Genomic DNA, 17,610 nt, shown 5'->3' with positions numbered 1-17,610 from the left:
AACATGTTGAATATGTTTAAAAAGAATGTTAAATAAAATATCCTTAATCTTTTTATTTTAAAAATTATTTACTTAATTTTTGTGGTGCTGAGAATCAAACCCAGGGCCTCATGCATGCTAGGCAGGCACTCTAGGATGGCACCACATCTCCAAACTTCCTTAATCTTTTTACGTACATCATTAAGTGAAAATGTTGTAGTATATTTATGTTCTGTTAGCATCGAGGACAATATTTTTGTGTCTTATTTCTGTCTAGATAGAATATGCATAGAATATGATTATTCAATCCCTGATGTGACACAAATGACACAGAGTAAAGTAGACGGGAGAGATGAGATAAGTACCATAAGGGAATGATATCCCTTTTTTATATGGACAATCTTATTTCCAAAATTTGATATAAAATTTACAAAGGCACATTCCACTCTTTATTTGTCTATTTGTCAAGCTGTTTGAGTTTGACAAATAGGATTTAACATTATGTGTAACTCTTGCCATCTTCAGAATAGCAATGCTAACAAAAATGAAACACAAATCATACTTATTTGATTAAAGCAGTAAAACTTACTTGCCTTTGTTATGCCTTTCAGTTTCACTCAACCATAGTAGCTTATAGTAGTATATTTATCTTAGAATCTGTATAACCAAGTTACTTAATTTTGGTGCACTGTATATTCTGGAAATTAACCCAATGTTATTTTTGTCAAATGATTGCTTCCAAATGCATGTCTGTTGACCTATCCACCATCTGAGTCCACAATTCATGTTAACAGTATCAGTGGGTGGTTTTAAGCTATATAGACTTTGAAACATGAAAGAACAACAGTAAGGTGCACTTGGAAGTGTGATTGCTATCCAGCGTAATCTAATTGACAGAATCTTGACTTCTTATACCGGGATACTTGGCTGCATTTCAATTTCAGTACAACTGGCTCTGTACCTCTGGTTATGTGATATGATTGCTTTTAACCATTTCCACACATTCTAAGTGAGAAAGGAAAGCCTCTAATTATTTTTAACTATCATCGGTGATGCTAAAGTTTCTTAAAACAAATAGAGTGTACGGAATGTTTTTGGAAGAAGACACCATCTGAACCCAATCTCTGTTAGCATCAATAAGAAAGGTCTGCTTCTACTAGTACATAGATATCACTTGTCTCATACTGGCCTTAGTTGGGTCTCTCCATTTGAACCATTCTCACAAGAAGGTAGATGATTGTGAAATGCAATGAAATTTTTCTTGTAGAAAAGTAGCAGGCCATGTTTTTAAATGACACATGGCATTCAATTAAATGACAAATCAATTAAATTTGATTGAAAGTGAGTAGCTTGGGCATGTACAGGCAGTGCTTGCACTTTGCTCTCTCAGCAGAAAACAGTGATGGAAAGAAGAAAAATACCATTTCTTCTAAGGAAAAAGAAAAATGACTGGCTTTAGGGGCCTAATAAAACTATTTAAAGTCATTACATTAATTGTGTGTTAGCCTTGGATATGGAGAGCTATTTATAAAATGCCATTTCATTTGTACCCATTTTTGTTGATGCCTTTTAAAAAAAATCAAAAGCTGGAAAATGTTATTTTATTTATTACATAGAAGAGTGGAATTTTCACCTTGATGTACACAGCAAGAGATTGAAATAAAACATTTTTTAAAAATTAGCCACTATTTTTTTCTAAGCACTTGCAATACTCAGTAAAATACCCATGATTGCAATATTGATGACAGTTTTGCATACCTGATTTAATTTCTTCCTCAAATTTCAAGGTATGTAGTATGAAATACAGAGCATCAGTTTCCTTATCTAGTATCATTATCATTGTTTGATGAATTCACCCAGGCCATTTATTTGATGCACGATGGTGCTGTGATTCAAATTACTTCTATTTGATTTTAAAATCAGTGCCCTGAACAAGTGTCTCATGGAACTTCCTACAGTATTATGAGGCTGAAAAGTAAGATCAGTTCTGATGGGTTACTGTGATTTAAAAGGCCAGCATAAAATGCTTTTGCACATTAAGTCTTTGGATATTAAATGGCGAATATATGATTTAAAGGCAACCAAGGAAGGAAGATTCAACTTAGACATAAACGAATTTCTGGTACCACTGTGTAATTAGCAACAGAAGTTAACACATACACTTGGCTTTTTCAGGACAATCTCAATAAAGTTATGTCTTTTTTTTTTTAAAGAGAGAGTGAGAGAGGAGAGAGAGAGAGAGAGAGAATTTTTAATATTTATTTATTTTTTTTCTAGTTATACCATACTTTATTTATTTTTTATTGATTATTTAAAACATTACATAGCTCATGATATATCATCTTTCATACATTTGACTCAAATTGGGTTTTGAACTCCCATTTTCACCCCAAATACAGATTGCAGAATCACATCTGTTACATATTCACATTTTTACATAATGCCATATTAGTGACTGTTGTATTCTGCTACCTTTCCTATCCCCTACTATCCCCCCTCCCCTTCCCTCCCCTCCCATCTTCCCTCTCTACCTCCTCTGCTGTTGTTCAATTCTCTCCCTTTTTTTCCCTCCCCCTTGCCCCTCATAACCTCTTATAATTTTATGTATCATTGAAGGTCTCCTACCATTTCCATATGCTTTCCCTTCTCTCTCCCTTTCTTAATATTTATTTTTTAGTTCTCGGCGGACACAACATCTTTGTTGGTATGTGGTGCTGAGGATCGAACCCAGGCCGCACGCATGCCAGGCGAGCGCGCTACCGCTTGAGCCACATCCCCAGCCCTAAAGTTATGTCTTAAGAGAGTTCAGAAGAATAGATTAATCCTCAATATCATAACTAAACTTATGAATCTAACAAAGTTTTAGAAGTAAAGTTCTGGTCCAGTAACAGTAGAGAATGACTCTTGTTTTCACTTTCTTGTTTTTGTTTCAAGTTTAGTTCCCCCATTCTGGTATATCTGTAACAGATACAAAAGTTCCTAAATGAAGAATCAATTTCTGACTCCATCTTGAGGAAGGAAGAGGAGGAGAAAACATTTCCCTCCCCCCCTCCCTCCCTCCGTCCCTTCCTTCCTTCCTTCCTTCCTTCCTTCCTTCCTTCCTTCCTTCTAAGGTAACCAGCAATTATAAAACTTAAGAAAGACAAATTTTCAAGTAAAAAAGAATAGCATGTCAATAACAGGAAAAAGTCTACTTAACAAGTATTATTCTGGATGGTAAGATAAGTAAATGATATGCTTTTGGACATCTGGATACACACACACACACACACACACACACACACACACACACACACATATGGTCTGATGCCAAAGAAAGATGACCAGGGAGCTTGTAGCTGAGGGTAGGGGGGAAAAAAGCAAAAATATTTGTTTGTATACATAAAATACTTAAGAATTTTCTCCTCTATCTACCAAGAGTACCTTGTTAGGAATTTTTTCCCCCCAGCCCTGGGGATTGTACCAGGGACCAGTGCACGTTTGACAAGTGTCTTTGGTTGAGTTGCATCCCTAGCCCCCTGGCCAGGGATTTCTGAAGGCTCTGGGAAAGATGATCCTTTATGTTATTTATATTTGGACACGTGCAAATGTCATTTCTCTCTGATATCCAAAGCCTCCTTACCTGTTCAGCTTCAGTCACCCAGGGCTTGAGGTGAATAGCACTGGGCCACACATTGAATCCCTTCCCCCTGTGTTCCTGAAATAACACCACTTCAAATTCAATGTGCATTTACCTGTTTGAAGCAGCCTGCTAATTCAAGGTCAGAAACATTTTTTAATAGAAATTCTCTGGTCTTGTGTGTCATTTGTGCTTCTATGAAATATTGTGGCCACTAAATCCAGTGATAATGAAAGCATAATTTTCTGTCAACCACAATAATCTTCTGGATTGAATCCCAAAGTACCTTTAAGAGCCTCTTTTTATTTTAAAGTTCACTCGTCAGTGTGGTGAGTGTGTAACTTATCATTTGGAACTTCAATCCATGTTGTTTACAGAATTCATGGTGTAATATGCCTTTACATAATTATTTAACATATCTGAGAATTGACTAAGTTCACCTTAAAAAAGGGTTGGGGTTAACAGAGTGACAACCAGGCTGTAATTAGAACTATATCTAACATATGAATATGAATGAAAAATCAGGTTACCAGTATTTTATCCAAGGGATTCGATCTTTTTTTGGAGGAATTCTAAAAACTCTTTTACGTGTAAGAATTCCAGAGGGTATAAAAATCTCCTCGCATCACTATGTGGGTGTAAATCAATGCTTTAGCATTATAATAAAGTGGGTTGCTTGGCCAGACATAGATATTGTGGTTGGAAAATGTAAAAATAAATTGATTTTTTTTTAACTCAGGCTTTACAACCTTGCTTAATTTCTTCTTCCTTGCAGAGAGTTAAGCAGTTGGTATATGCAGCTACTATTCGCAGTGGTTATTAATTCTGATAACAGTGACATAATGTTTGGTTGCATCTCCAGAATTCCTATAGAGCTATTCTCTGATCTTCTAAAAGGACAATATTAATTCTGCTGGTGACAGAAGTTCAAGCATATAAATAGTATGCCTCTCGGTGTGACAGTAGAATCCTGCTTCTCTCCAAGTGGAAGATCCTTTGAAGGCTGAATCTCACCGCTTCATGATTGCATGCATGTGCACGAGGACACACCAGTTAGCTGGGTCGTTTTCCCAGTGTCACACATAAAATAAAAGGAGAGGGAATGGATAAAGCATCATACTACCATACAAAATTCTATTCAACTTACTCCAGACTGGGAAGGTCAGGTGTGTGTGTTTAGTCCTGCATGCAAAAGGATGGTTAAGTAGTGCCCAAGTGTGGCATTAAATGACACTGAAGAGGAAGTGGTTATCTTTTTATTCCATTGAATATTTCAGATAATATTAAGGAAGTGTGAGCTGGAAGATTGTCTTCTTTCAGATTCTTTGCTTCTTAAAGGGTGGTCCTCAAATCAGTACTGCAGGAGGGATTATTAGAAATACAGTCCAGATGTGGCCTGAGATAGACTGGATCAGAATCTGTTTTTTACCAAGAAATCCATGTGATTTGTGTGCATAGTAATATTTTAGATGGCCCTACTAGGGGTGTGCTAGAATTACTTCTTTACTGGGTTTCTCGAAGTTGAAGGTCAAATTTTCATTAACAGCCAAAACAGGTTAGTGGTCACACTGGAAGTTTGAAATCGGCCTGAGTGGAAATCAGAAAACACTCCAAATCAGAGATTTGTTTTTTTTCTTTTAGATAGTCCCTTGTTAAATGTTTACTAGTTTGCTCTAACTATTGCTGATCTTTTTAACAAATAGAGAGATGACCTCAGGCTTTGATGGTACCCACATTAGTCAAAGTAAAACCTTATATAAAATGTGATCCTTCTTTTCTTCTGCTTGCTTATCTTCACAATGAAAATGACTAATAATAATACATGTATCAGGATTATTTTGAAGATTAGATGCTTGTGTGTATGTGTTCCTTCTTCATAATTTAATATTATCAAGGCTCTTTCTAAATGTTCATTATTAATCTTATAATTTTACAGTTACATTCTATTATGACAAGTTACATTGACTTTCCAGTTTTAAATGAATATTTCAAAAACTAAGCCTGTTTCAATAAAGGGTAATATAAAAATACAGGTAGGTAATTTAAGAATTTGGCAACATTTAATGAGGCAGCATATGAGTGTTTCAGTGCTTAGAAGCTATATACAGGGATGAGTTTTTAAAAAAAATGACTGATGTGGATGAAAAAGAACTTCCACTGAACGGAGCTAATTTTTCTCCAGATTTCTGTCAGTGACTGCAGGGCATTGGCAAAGTGACACCCACCATTCCTCTGAAAAAATGGAAAGTTGCACACCCTTTCTGTGGGTTGACATATACAATTATTCCCCAAACACTTGGAGAAGTCAGACATGTCCTTTTCACAAAGAATTGTGAAAGAAGAGTGTGCCTTTTTTTGGCATGGACTCTTGGGAGACCATGGTCATTATGAATTTGGTGGATTAGGGGGAAAAGAGGCGTGTGTGATCTCTGGGTGAACTTGCAAGTAATGATTTAAAAACTGCCTCAGATACTTATCCATTCAGAGATCCTGGATTGGTTTTGATGGACCTGTTCCTGTCCGAGGGTTGACTGAAATGTTCTTTCACATTGAGCCCCTCCTCAGTTGGCTAATTCCTTCTCAACATGGAGGAGACACCTCCTCCTGGAAGCCTTCTTTTCTACTGCCAAGATGAGTGCTATATCCGCACTCTGTATTCCTCTATTCCTCCCAAGACCACTTTTTTATTAATATGGCAATTATATGTTTTTTTTTTATCTTTCCCAATTACATTGTTTGCTCCTTGAGTATAGGAGCTCTGACCTGTTTGCTTTTCTATCCCCAGTGACTGACACATACTAAAATATGCATCATTAATTAAAATAATAAAAGAATGGGTTGTATTAAGAGAGAATTTTGAAGTGACTTTCCCTGCGTTCAAATAATGGTTCTGTCCTTACGGAGATGTTCCTTAGGCAAGTCATTTAACGAATTCTCTGCCTTGGTTTTGAACACAACAACTCAAGGCATTGAAAGCTTTATTTTAGTGTAAGATATGTTGGCAATGGACACTTTCTGTAGCTACACACATATCCCATTAGTCATATATTCATTCTAGCTCGTGAATCTCTGTCATTATATAAAATTGTTCCCAGGTTTCTAATGACTTTTGCCTGATTCTGGCGAGTTTAGATAGGCCCTCTATCATGTATGTTGTCTTCTACCTGAATCTCACTTGGTGGTTTCCATAATGGAAGTATCTATTATGATTTGATGTTGGAATTAAGCTTTATCATAGCAGAATCATTAACAACAAGGTTCCCAAAGGTATTTGGCACAATTCAAAGGGTATATTCCTGCCAATCTATCCTAACTGTTTTATCATGATTACCTCCTTTGGTTCTCAAAATAAACTGTTAGGTCCATATCATCAACAATGTTATCATTCGGGCAGTTGTCATTAATTAAGCCCTGGTTGTACCCAGGTAAATGTAAAGACTAGAATATAAACCCCAAACAGGCCTGTACTAGAGGTCACTTGTAGGACCCTCTGCTGCATCTATATAACTTGGGTCACTGGAGAACAACACAGGTGGCTTTTGAGCCCTGAAGTAGGTCTGCCACAGAAAGGGTATATTTGAAAAGAGAATAAGTCTCTTTCCTGGGAACCAGGGAGGCAGAAACATGGACCAGAATACATCTAACTATCTGCATAAAACGGTCAAGCACTTCCCTTTCCTACATCCTCCTGGCACTTTGGGGAAGATTTTTGTGTAACTTTTTGCTACTCCTGAGCCTTGCTTACTTTTATTGTATAAGTCACATAGCTCTATTCTTTGCTTCTCTCTCTCTCTCTCTCTCTCTCTCTCTTTTTTTTTTTTTTTTTTTTTTTTTACCAAAGCCTCTGCAGGTCAGGGACCCTGTCCCCATGACTCTCATATTCTGACTGAGGATAATCACATGAATTACAGTTTGGTACAGTTTAGCTTCCCACCTTTTTGTTGTTTTTGTGTGTCTTAGTTCTGAACCACATACACTGCTGCCCTGTACAATCGGGATTATTTTTATGGCCATTTTGCATTTGAGAAAACTGAAGCTCAGGCAACTTAAGCATCTTGTCCGTTACTGCAGAGGTAGCAAGTTGGGTGAGCAGGGATTCAATTATGGGGCTCGCTCTCTGCTTCCAGAACAGACACTCTCTGCCATACCCCAATACTCCTTCAGCATGGCTCCCTACCGTCTTGCTGGGAGAGAGCTTGGCACCCCAAGGATATCCTGCAGATGCCTCTTCAGTAAATAAATGGTTTGGCAATTCAGAAAGGGACAGATATTTTGGGACTACTTCATTGGGACCAGTTCTGAAGCCTGCTGATCTGTGTTTTTACCCTGGGATCAAAGTGGGTCTTAAGGGAAGACTTGATTTCCCTGGGTGTGCTGCAGTATTAGGGAAAGAAGAAGACGTTGTTCTGGAGTGTTCTCTGAGTTCATGCCCAAGGGAAAGCCACTGTCTTCCACTTCCAAAACAACTGTTGCTCGCAGGGGCGCCCTGCACATTCATCAGGGTGGGGCCCTTATAAGTCCTAGAAATTAAACTGAGGCCAGGCAGAGTGACAAGCAGGGGGGCCCATCTGGCCATCTTGTTAGAGGGGACACTGCCTGTATTTACAGCAGCATCAGTGTCTGCTCCTTTCATCTGGCTCCACTAAGCCACTCACCGGCCTACCCAGTGTTAAAGAGTTTTTTGCTTTCTCATTTGGAGCCAGAATAGAACCAGGGACGCAGAGGTGAAAGGTTCCCTACCCTATTATGAATTCCCTGAGCCAAACCATTCCCACAGGTGTCCTGAGGAATTATTTTCCCATTTAATCTAATTCTGTGAGGCTTCTCTCTGGAATCTGTAGTGAGCATTTATTTTTTCTTTAAACATAATCTTTGTGAGAAGGAAGAAACAAATTTTGCTACACCAAAGGTAAGCCAAAAAAATGTATTTGACACCTCAGGTGATGGGGATTTCTTTATTTATTTTGCTCATCCCTTTCTGAATTTCTTCAACTGAAAATTTTATTTTTACTGTATTTCATTCCCAAAGGAGTTTTTTTCATAATTCAAACCCCCCGTTCAACTGTACATTTACAACAGGAGCCCTGACACTGTCATGATGATGGCATACAGGCTGGACATTACAGAAACCCTCTCTGGGAATATTCTAATTTTATTCCTTCATTATTAGCATCCTGTTAGAGAATTGTATTCTGTACCCTGAAATGGATAGGCCTGTCTGATGGGAATTGGTAGGGGAGACCATAAAAATTAGATAAATTCCTCTTCCCACTCCTATTCCTATTATTATTATTATTATTATTATTATTATTATTATTTAAATTTACTCATTAGATTTCGAGTTTCTTCACAGAGTTCAGCATACCCTGTCTTTGAACAAGGTTTTTCATGTTTTTTTTTTTTTTTTAAAGAAAACAGTCAGAGGTGATCTATTCTGCAAACACCTCTAACTTCATTACAAAGAAGAACCTAAGAAGAGAGAGGGGGGACCAGACAGAGGGAAGGAAGGACAAAAGTTAAGAAGAAAGGGAGGGAGGGAAGGAGTGCAATAGGAAAGAAAGGAGGGAAAAGAGAATTAGGGCTTGAAGCAGTTTTTGATAAGTGATACACCTATGGAATGAATACTAAAATCTAAATGAAGCTTAAAAAATCAAAGCACTTATTAGTCTACTCATTCTAATTCTTCAGAACCTCTTCCTTCACTTCAAGAGTTTGGGAAGTGCCTATTATCACTCACTTAGGTGCTTCTGAAAAGCAGTGATTTGGTTTTAAAACCTGTTACAGGGGACCCTTATCTGTCTTCCTCCTTGTTTTTGCAGGAAATTTCAACGGAAAGGAAAGCCAATGGATTGTGGTCTTAGAAAAGCTGCTTAGATGATGTCTGTTTCCAGAGCTTTCAGCACATGGCAGAGCTGTAAGTAAGTGCTCGGCACTGCATGATGAATTGGATGGCTGCAGACCGGAGGCAAACAAAATAATTGTCTCATTTTCGTGGTGATTTGCTTAACTGGTGGGACCATGCCAGAACGGCTAGCGGAAATGCTCTTGGATCTCTGGACTCCATTAATAATATTATGGATTGCTCTCCCCCCTTGCATTTACATGGCTCCTATGAATCAGTCTCACGTTTTAATGAGTGGATCCCCTTTGGAACTAAACAGGCTGAGTGAAGAACAGCGGATTTTGAACCGCTCCAAAAGAGGCTGGGTTTGGAATCAAATGTTTGTCCTGGAAGAATTTTCTGGACCTGAACCGATTCTTGTTGGCCGGGTAAGCTTCGTTTTTTTTTTAAGATCCCGATTTCAGGGTCTGTTTGTGGTCTTTAGATGTTTAACATCAGACTCCCCACAGTTGCTGCCACACTTAGCTCTTAAATCCTTTAAGCCAGATGGTTGGTTAGTTAACCTGTTGGTTTCCTTAGGAATATGAATAATCCCACAGTAACCATATGAAAATGGTCTTCTAGGGACTCCCCATCCCTGCACACACACACTTCTTCCCCACCCTCAGAGAGAAAAAAAACCAACACTTATGTAATGCGTAAACAAATATGCATCCTTCCTCATGTATGTGAGAGTTGCCCATTCCAAACCTTGTCTTGACTCTGTGCTTGGAAAAGATATACATCTTTTGCTCAGTTTGAAATTCTACCACCTCAGTGGTTAAGATATTATTTCATTTTATTTTTAGACCATGTATCTCCAATTGCAGATATATGTTTCTCCTTTTGTTTCATTGTATTTTTTTTCAATCTTTAGAATGGCTAAAGATTTTAATCTAAATGGTTCTGTAATTGATGAAATTTGTAATAGGAAAATAGCTCATTCATTATAAAGTGGGATAAAAAGTGTATAATCAAAATTTTAGTTTAAAAGTGTGCATGTGAGTGTATGTGTATAAGAGAGAGAGAGAGAGAGAGAGAGAGAGAGAGAGAGAGAGAGAGAGAGAGAGAGAGAGAGAAAGAGAGAATTTTGTTAGTTTACATATGTTTTGTTATTTTTGGCAAATTCTTTGTGTAGTCACAGTTTTCCAAAATCACGGTGGGTTATTGAGGACACTACAGGTTTAGCCTCAGAACCATCCCTAAGCTTCCATTAATTTTGATGCAACATTATCACCTTAGGTAGAATTCCAATTATGAGCCTGCTGCTGGCAGATTACTTAATAAGTTAGATTCAGAAGTGAATCATGCCAGTATTATTCATTTATCAAATGCAATGATCTAAAAGAAAAATAGGAGAGGTATTAAATATTGATCTTCAAGACTTAATTCTTTGTGTTTCACTAGGAGCTTCTGATTGTATTACTGCTTCTACCTGTTGTCTTGAAAAGGCAGTCGGGCCTCTTTGAACATTGTGTTTTCTTATTTCATGTGGTTCTAGTTAGAAGAAGAAAGCTTGGAAGAGGAGATAACATAAATCACTCCACTGATCTTTATTAAGCTCTTCCTGTGTGCCAGTCACCCCATTAGGTGCATGGGGCATATCCATAAAGCAATGATCTTTGTCTTCAAGGAACTTATATTCTGGCCATCATTGAGTGGTTTTTGCATGTCAAATAGTACTATAAAACTACTTTTTTGGCATAAATCTATTGGATCCTAACAAGAGTTCCCCAGATATGTATATGTATGTATAGGTTTATCAGTGTGCATGTGTGTATATACACGCACCTACGAACATATGAAAATATGCATATAAAACGGTTTTGTACTCCCATTCATATAAATCCAAAATATAAAATTCTGTGAAGGATTTTTTTTTGTATTCTTGATACAAACTCAGGTAGTTGAACTGACGTGAAGCTATTTATAGTCATAATGTATCCCGGTACTGTGACTGTTCATACATTTCACTGCAGAAATATTAATGTAGTTGATTACAGGGTGCTGCCCCAGACCTGCTGAGACTGTTACTTACTATATAGTTTATATACCTTGATATGTTTCTAAAGTGTGAAAAGTTCTGAATTCCAAAACACAGATAGCCTCATAGATTTTAGATATGGGCTTCTTGACCAGTGTTATCTTTTTTTGTAGATGCAGAAGCTGAGCCTTAGCTGAATTAATAAATCAAATCATGATCACAGAGTTAGCAAATGATCTACCTGGGTTTAAATCCAGTTGGAGACTCTCAAGGCCATAATTTCACCCACCATATCCTATTCATAATCAGGTATCTGGAGTCTAACCTATAATTTCTACTCAATAGTTACTGAATACAGATTGCAAAGTCCTGAAATTCTTATTTCTGGATGTGCACATTTCTTTAAACAGTTTTAATTCAAGTCATTTCCAAATCTTATGGAATTTTAGAAATATGTGCATATAAATATAATAGATCAATATTTCTTCTGTGCATTTCTTCTCTTAGTTATCTCATTATGCAGGTGTATCACTCTGGTCCTGTATTGCATAGTGTACATAACTGAACATACTGTGCTCAAGAGAGCATTCCATTTTTATCTGAATAGAAAAAGTAATTAAAGCAAGGTTTGTTTTGGGCTCAGAATCTGATGGCTGATTTCACCTCTGTTCCTTAAATTAAGTCATAGAGATAGAGCAAACGGCCAGGATTTTAGCATTTCTGTGTGACTTAGTAATTCTTGAGCTGTTCATGTTTCTCTGAATGACAGAAATGTTTTTAGTGAACCATAGGGTTTCAAAATAGTCAAAAAATTTCTGAGTCCTAATTCCAGACATTTTTATAAATTGGCCCTTCTGCCTGCACCCTACCATGGCCTATTCCCAAACCGTTGTTTAAGTAGAATTAAACTATTTTCTGAAAAGCTTTTCAGCAAACATATTTGCCCAAAAAAGAAAATTTCACCTGAATTAGGACAACTTTGCCTTTGAGGATCTTGGGTTGTAACAAAGCCAAAAATACATTTTAGGTGACTGCTTCAGATTATGTCAGGCTGAATGCGGGGATGATCCGTATCGGGGTGCCCACTGGTGCTTTTCAGTGTTTTATCTCTGTGCACACTCTTCCACATCTGACTGTTTAAACCACTTCACCGCAGAGCTCCCCAGGAACGGGCTGAGAAGCATTAGTTACTTATGAGCATACCTGCTCTTTAAAAGGCCCTCCTGCATGTCACCATAGTGGGAGCCTCAGACCTGGCAGGCTGAGTTCAAGCTCAAGGGCAAAACCAGCTTTTGAGTAATTGGCTCTTCTGAGCTACACATACACCCTTACAGCAACCATCTTCCTTTTTACATACCCGTTAGATGCTGGATGCTGGGAAAGACTCTCAGCATTAGAGAGAGACGAGTCTCCAGAGGTTTGCATATTCATTTTATTGCTTTATGGGTGCTAACCCTGGGAAAGTTACTGAAGTAGTTCAAGGCTTATGCAAGTAAGATAAATACGAATATTTCGGAGTCAATAAAATACACGGTGACTGGCACACAGAAATTGTAGTCATAATATTATTCTTACTTTGTGTAAAAATGTGTGTGTGTGTGTGTGTGTGTGTGTATGTGTGTGTATGGTTGCAGTAGGAATGGTGGACAAACACACCGACTATTTCCTTATTGCCTCCTGTCAGCATAAGCCTCTGGGAGCCTAAAAATGGGCCCTTTCATTAGTCTGGGTGGAAGCAATGTTTCAGTAGATCTTGAAAAATGCCTGGCATTCAGCCTAGTGGGGTGTGGTAGAACTGAAACTGAGGTGCCCCAGTTGGAGGGAAGGTTTACGCAGAATCACAGGTATAGTAAAGTGACTGAACATTCCCTTGGTCAGAGCAACATAAGCCTCCATATATCATGTTTAATTAGAATTAATTTGAAAGTCATCTTTTTAGTCTTTTCCTGTCCATTCTGCATAAAATACAATTGTCCTTCTTGCCATATTTCACAGCTTTTTTTTCTATGTTGTATATTTTTCTACTTTCTAGTGATCATTATCTAACCTACTCTATGTTTATGATTGGTCTCCTGTTAGAATTGCAAGTTCCACAAAGAAATTATATATTTACATCTGTTGTTCTACACTAAAAATTCCCAGAATCCCAGCATGCTAGTTGGATATCAGAAGTTGCTCAGTAAATAGTTTGCACAAAGTCATGAAGAGTTATCCAACTCAATATTGGAGGAATTTGGAAAAGTCATATAAACCCAATCAGATTTGATATAAATAACATTTTTCAATAAAGAGATTAATACTTGGCTTTTATATTGCCTTTTTTTTTTTTTTTTTTTGCTAGAGCAGCTGTGTACTTTAAACAACCGTTTCCATATATGGACTTTTAACATCTTAGAGATAGTGAAGGTAGCAGAGTTCACTTGCTAAAGTAGCCCTCTCTCCAAGAGGCTGCAGGAGCAACTCTGTGGAGAACCTGTCCCTTACCAGTGGCAAGCAGTAGCACGTTTGCTTCCAGCTCATCTTTAAACTTCTGCTTGTACTTATGGTACAACCTGGATCAGAAATCCTTCTGAAAGATAAATACCAGCCAAGCAGACTCTGCTTCTGCCTCCAGTTCTCTGTGAAACAAGGTGGTGCACAGCCTGTTCACAAACACATAAATACTGAGTGTTCCAGGTTGCCACACACTCTGCTATTAACTTTCTCAGGAAATTCTGGTGGAGAAAGAAGTGGCTCAAGGGACACTTAACCCAAATAGGCTTATTTGTTCTGGTCTTAGAAAAGAGAAGGAGAATACCCACTGTGGTTTTTGATAAATCTTGCAACCAAGACAAAAAAAAAAAAAAAGAAAAGAAAGAAAGAAAAATATAAAGTATATCATCCTTATAGTAAAATGTGCATTTGCTTTTTCTGGTAGACAACTGGATGTCATCATGAGCCCTCCACTGTGGGTAAGGAGGGTAATTAATAGGGACATTACATAACTATTTATTGAGCATCTGCTATCTGCTAAGCCCAGTGAATATTTCACTGACAGTGGAGTCTGAGCACTAAGCAAACACAGATCTATGTCCTTTGTCATGAAAAATGGGCTGCTTGCAGGAGACATAATCACATGAACAAACATCACATTAAAAGTTCTCTGAAGTGAAGGAATAGGGTTCTTTTGAAGCTAATACAGAGGAAGTTGACCAATTCTGTGGGGAGATGGAATCTTCCCTAAGGAAATGACCTGTGAGTTGAGACACATTAACCAGGTAAACCATGATGCAGGGATGAAAAGAGATAGCATTCCTGACATAGCATGCACAAGGCTATTTATAGATTTGGGAGAAGGTCAGGGTGACTGGATGTCTTAGTTCAAGCTGCTATAACAAGTTAATACAGACCGCTTAGCTTATAAGAAACAGACATTTATTTTTCTCACAGAGTTGGAGACTAGAAATCTGAGCTCAGGGAGTAGTGTGGTTTGGAAATCGAGTATCCCCCCAAAGATTCTGTGTTCGTGCAAGAATTTTCAGAGGTGCAATATATTAGATTATGAGAGCTGTAATCTAATCAGCCCATCCTAGTTTGGTCAACTAGGTGGTAACTATAGACAGGTGGGATGTGGCTGGAGGAGGTGGGTCATTGGGGGGTGTGCTCTGGAAGAGTTCCTCTTTCCTGTGCCCACTTCCCCTTCCTCTCTCTGCTTCCGGGCTGCCAAGAAGTAAGCAATACCCCTTCTCCAGGCCCTTTCTCCATAATGTGGTGCCTCATCTTGGGCCCAGAGGAATGAAGTTGTCTAATCATAGACTCTGAAATCATGAACTAAAACAAACTTTCCCTCCTCTAAGTTGTTCTTGTTGGATATTTTGATCGCAGAGATGCAAGGACAGGTTCTGCTGTGGGCCTTCTTCTGGGTTGCAGATTGCCATCTTCATGGTGCATATTGTCATGGCAGAAAGAGGACAAAGAGGTTCTCTGGGACCTTTTGCATAAATGCATTGATTTCATTCATAAGGGCTTTACCTTCATGACCCAATCATTTCTAAAAGGCTCCAAGTAGTCATGCCATCACATTGGAGGTGAATATTTCAACATATGAATGTTTGGGAGAGGAGGGATGAGCATAAACTTTCAGTCCATTACACTAAAATACAGTGAACTGGGATCGGAGTCTTTGAGACAAGGTGGAAAATATAGGCATGGATCTCTGAGAGATGTGGCTCCTTTCTAATTCAACTGTACTTCAAAGTAGCTGGGAAAGGCCATCATTTATCGTCTCCAGCGTGCACTTTCCTTTCTTGTAATTGCATGGTAGATCAGGGTGTTATATATTTTAGATTCAAATATCTATGGAACCGGGATATAAATATTCGCAACATCTATCAATTTTTTAGTTGCATTGCGTTAGCTCTCATTCTGTGATCCCTGTGATCCTCTCTTCCTCATATTGCTTTATTTTGGGAAAAAAATGGTTTGCTCTCCAGGTGGTCAGAGTTATTCTCTCCTAAATCCTCTCTCTTACATAAACTCCTCTGCTCTCTTTCCTCCCTATTTCCCTCCTACCTGGGCTTTGGAGCTGTTCCTTATTTGGATGTAACTCTTTTGCTGGTGATGCCACATCTATTTATAATCCTCTTCCTCCAAGGCACTGACTCATTTTCTCTCTTTAAATTTGACCTTCTAACCTTCCCTCTTCTGTGTAACTTGGAAATTGTTTGGGTGGTGCTTAGTATGAAGGACACAGGATGCCAAATAATTACACCGTATTATAGTTTACGGTGTCAGCGACCAGTGACAAAATTGTACTTGACATGCCATTATTTTTGCTGGCCGTTTGCATGTTAAGAGCACTAGCCTAACACAGCCACAGCCAAATTGTATCTTCAGGCTTGCAAGAACAATTCACTGTCAGTTCCATCAAGCTTCTGCCTACTCAGACAGAGCCTGGTGTACCAATAATTTGGCCAAAATGCAAGTCAGCATTGCGTGTTTCAATCTGGCCAAACAAATGTTGTCTGCCTTTTGTTCAATGTCCTGACTTGGAAAAAAACAATAGTTGAAAAATTGTTTTATAATAATATAAGTAAGGAGAATAATAGACATTGAAATCAGCAGCAACAATACCCCCTCCCCCAAGACATGGACATGCCTGTCTACCTGCAAACATGTGCATGCAGACCCATTAGCTTAGTTTGTACAAGAGTAAACAACTCATCTTCTGGTCCTTATTCAACACCTTTCTCTCACCCTGTGCACTTCATTCCCTGTAAGGGAACAGGTGAAAGAGTACATCATTCATGTTCATCACTGTAGATATCATGAAAAGCAGATTCAATCAGACATGTTGAAGAAAGTGTCTAGCATGTTCTATTAGTCTGTTGAGGGTCATCTCATTGAGCCAGGTACTTTTTGCACTAGTAGCAAAAAGATAGCAATCATATGCTTATGGTGAAAAGAGACAGATTAAATAATACAATTTTATGAGTATAGAGTAACAAGGTAGTCAGTATGAGGAAAAAAGCAGAAAATTGATTCTCATCATAAGTGTAAAGCTAAAATTCATAAGGAAAGTTTGGGTAAACAAATACGAAGCACCTAAAAGTGATCCGTGGCATGTTCCCATGAAGTAATAAATTGAATTCTCATTAAAAGAATTTTTCATCAAAAAATGAGAATTATAACATGGTGCAAAATAAAAAATACCAGACAAGACATAAATGCACTTAGAATATAATTATAATAATGTATATACTGGCACATATCTATTATGATACATGTGTGCACATGAAAAATATACATGTTCAAATGTTGATTATTATGTACTCAAACATTTATAAAAACCATAAAACTCATCACCTGGCTCACTGATATTTAATAGTTTTCACCATTCTCCTGTTACTTTTTCAATTGCTTCCTTCCACCCCCAAAATATACATACATACCCAAAACACACATATGTTGCTAATGCTCTTAAGTTAAAAAAAATAATGTTAGAAAATCTGTGAGTGGTGATATGTGCTTATAATCCCAGTGTCCCAGTAGATTGGGAAGCTGAGGCAGGAAGATCTCAAGTTCAAAGCCTCAGCAACTTAATGAGATCCTGAGCAACTTAGCAAGACCCTCTCTCAAAAAAAAAAAAAAAAAAAAAAAAAAGCATAA

At 37.9% G+C, this 17,610-nt stretch overlaps 1 protein-coding gene across 1 annotated transcript in view; it reads left to right on the top strand.

The window, feature by feature from the left end:
• The window catches only part of CDH8 (cadherin 8), a gene marked incomplete at its 3' end in the record, with an annotated part of 348,742 nt that overhangs the window by 5,923 nt on the left and 325,209 nt on the right, over positions 1–17,610 (top strand). Inside the window, exon 2 of the mRNA XM_081274667.1 lies at positions 9,418–9,868. Within this exon, the coding sequence (XP_081130793.1) occupies positions 9,617–9,868 (252 nt within the window). The 5' untranslated portion in view covers positions 9,418–9,616. The remainder of the gene's footprint in view (positions 1–9,417; positions 9,869–17,610) is intronic.

Source organism: Spermophilus citellus, assembly GCF_964194105.1.
Source record: "Spermophilus citellus genome assembly, chromosome: 18".
NCBI lineage: Eukaryota > Metazoa > Chordata > Mammalia > Rodentia > Sciuridae > Spermophilus > Spermophilus citellus.
Note: the sequence above shows the minus strand (reverse complement) of the source record. Positions and strands in the feature narration are given on the sequence as shown.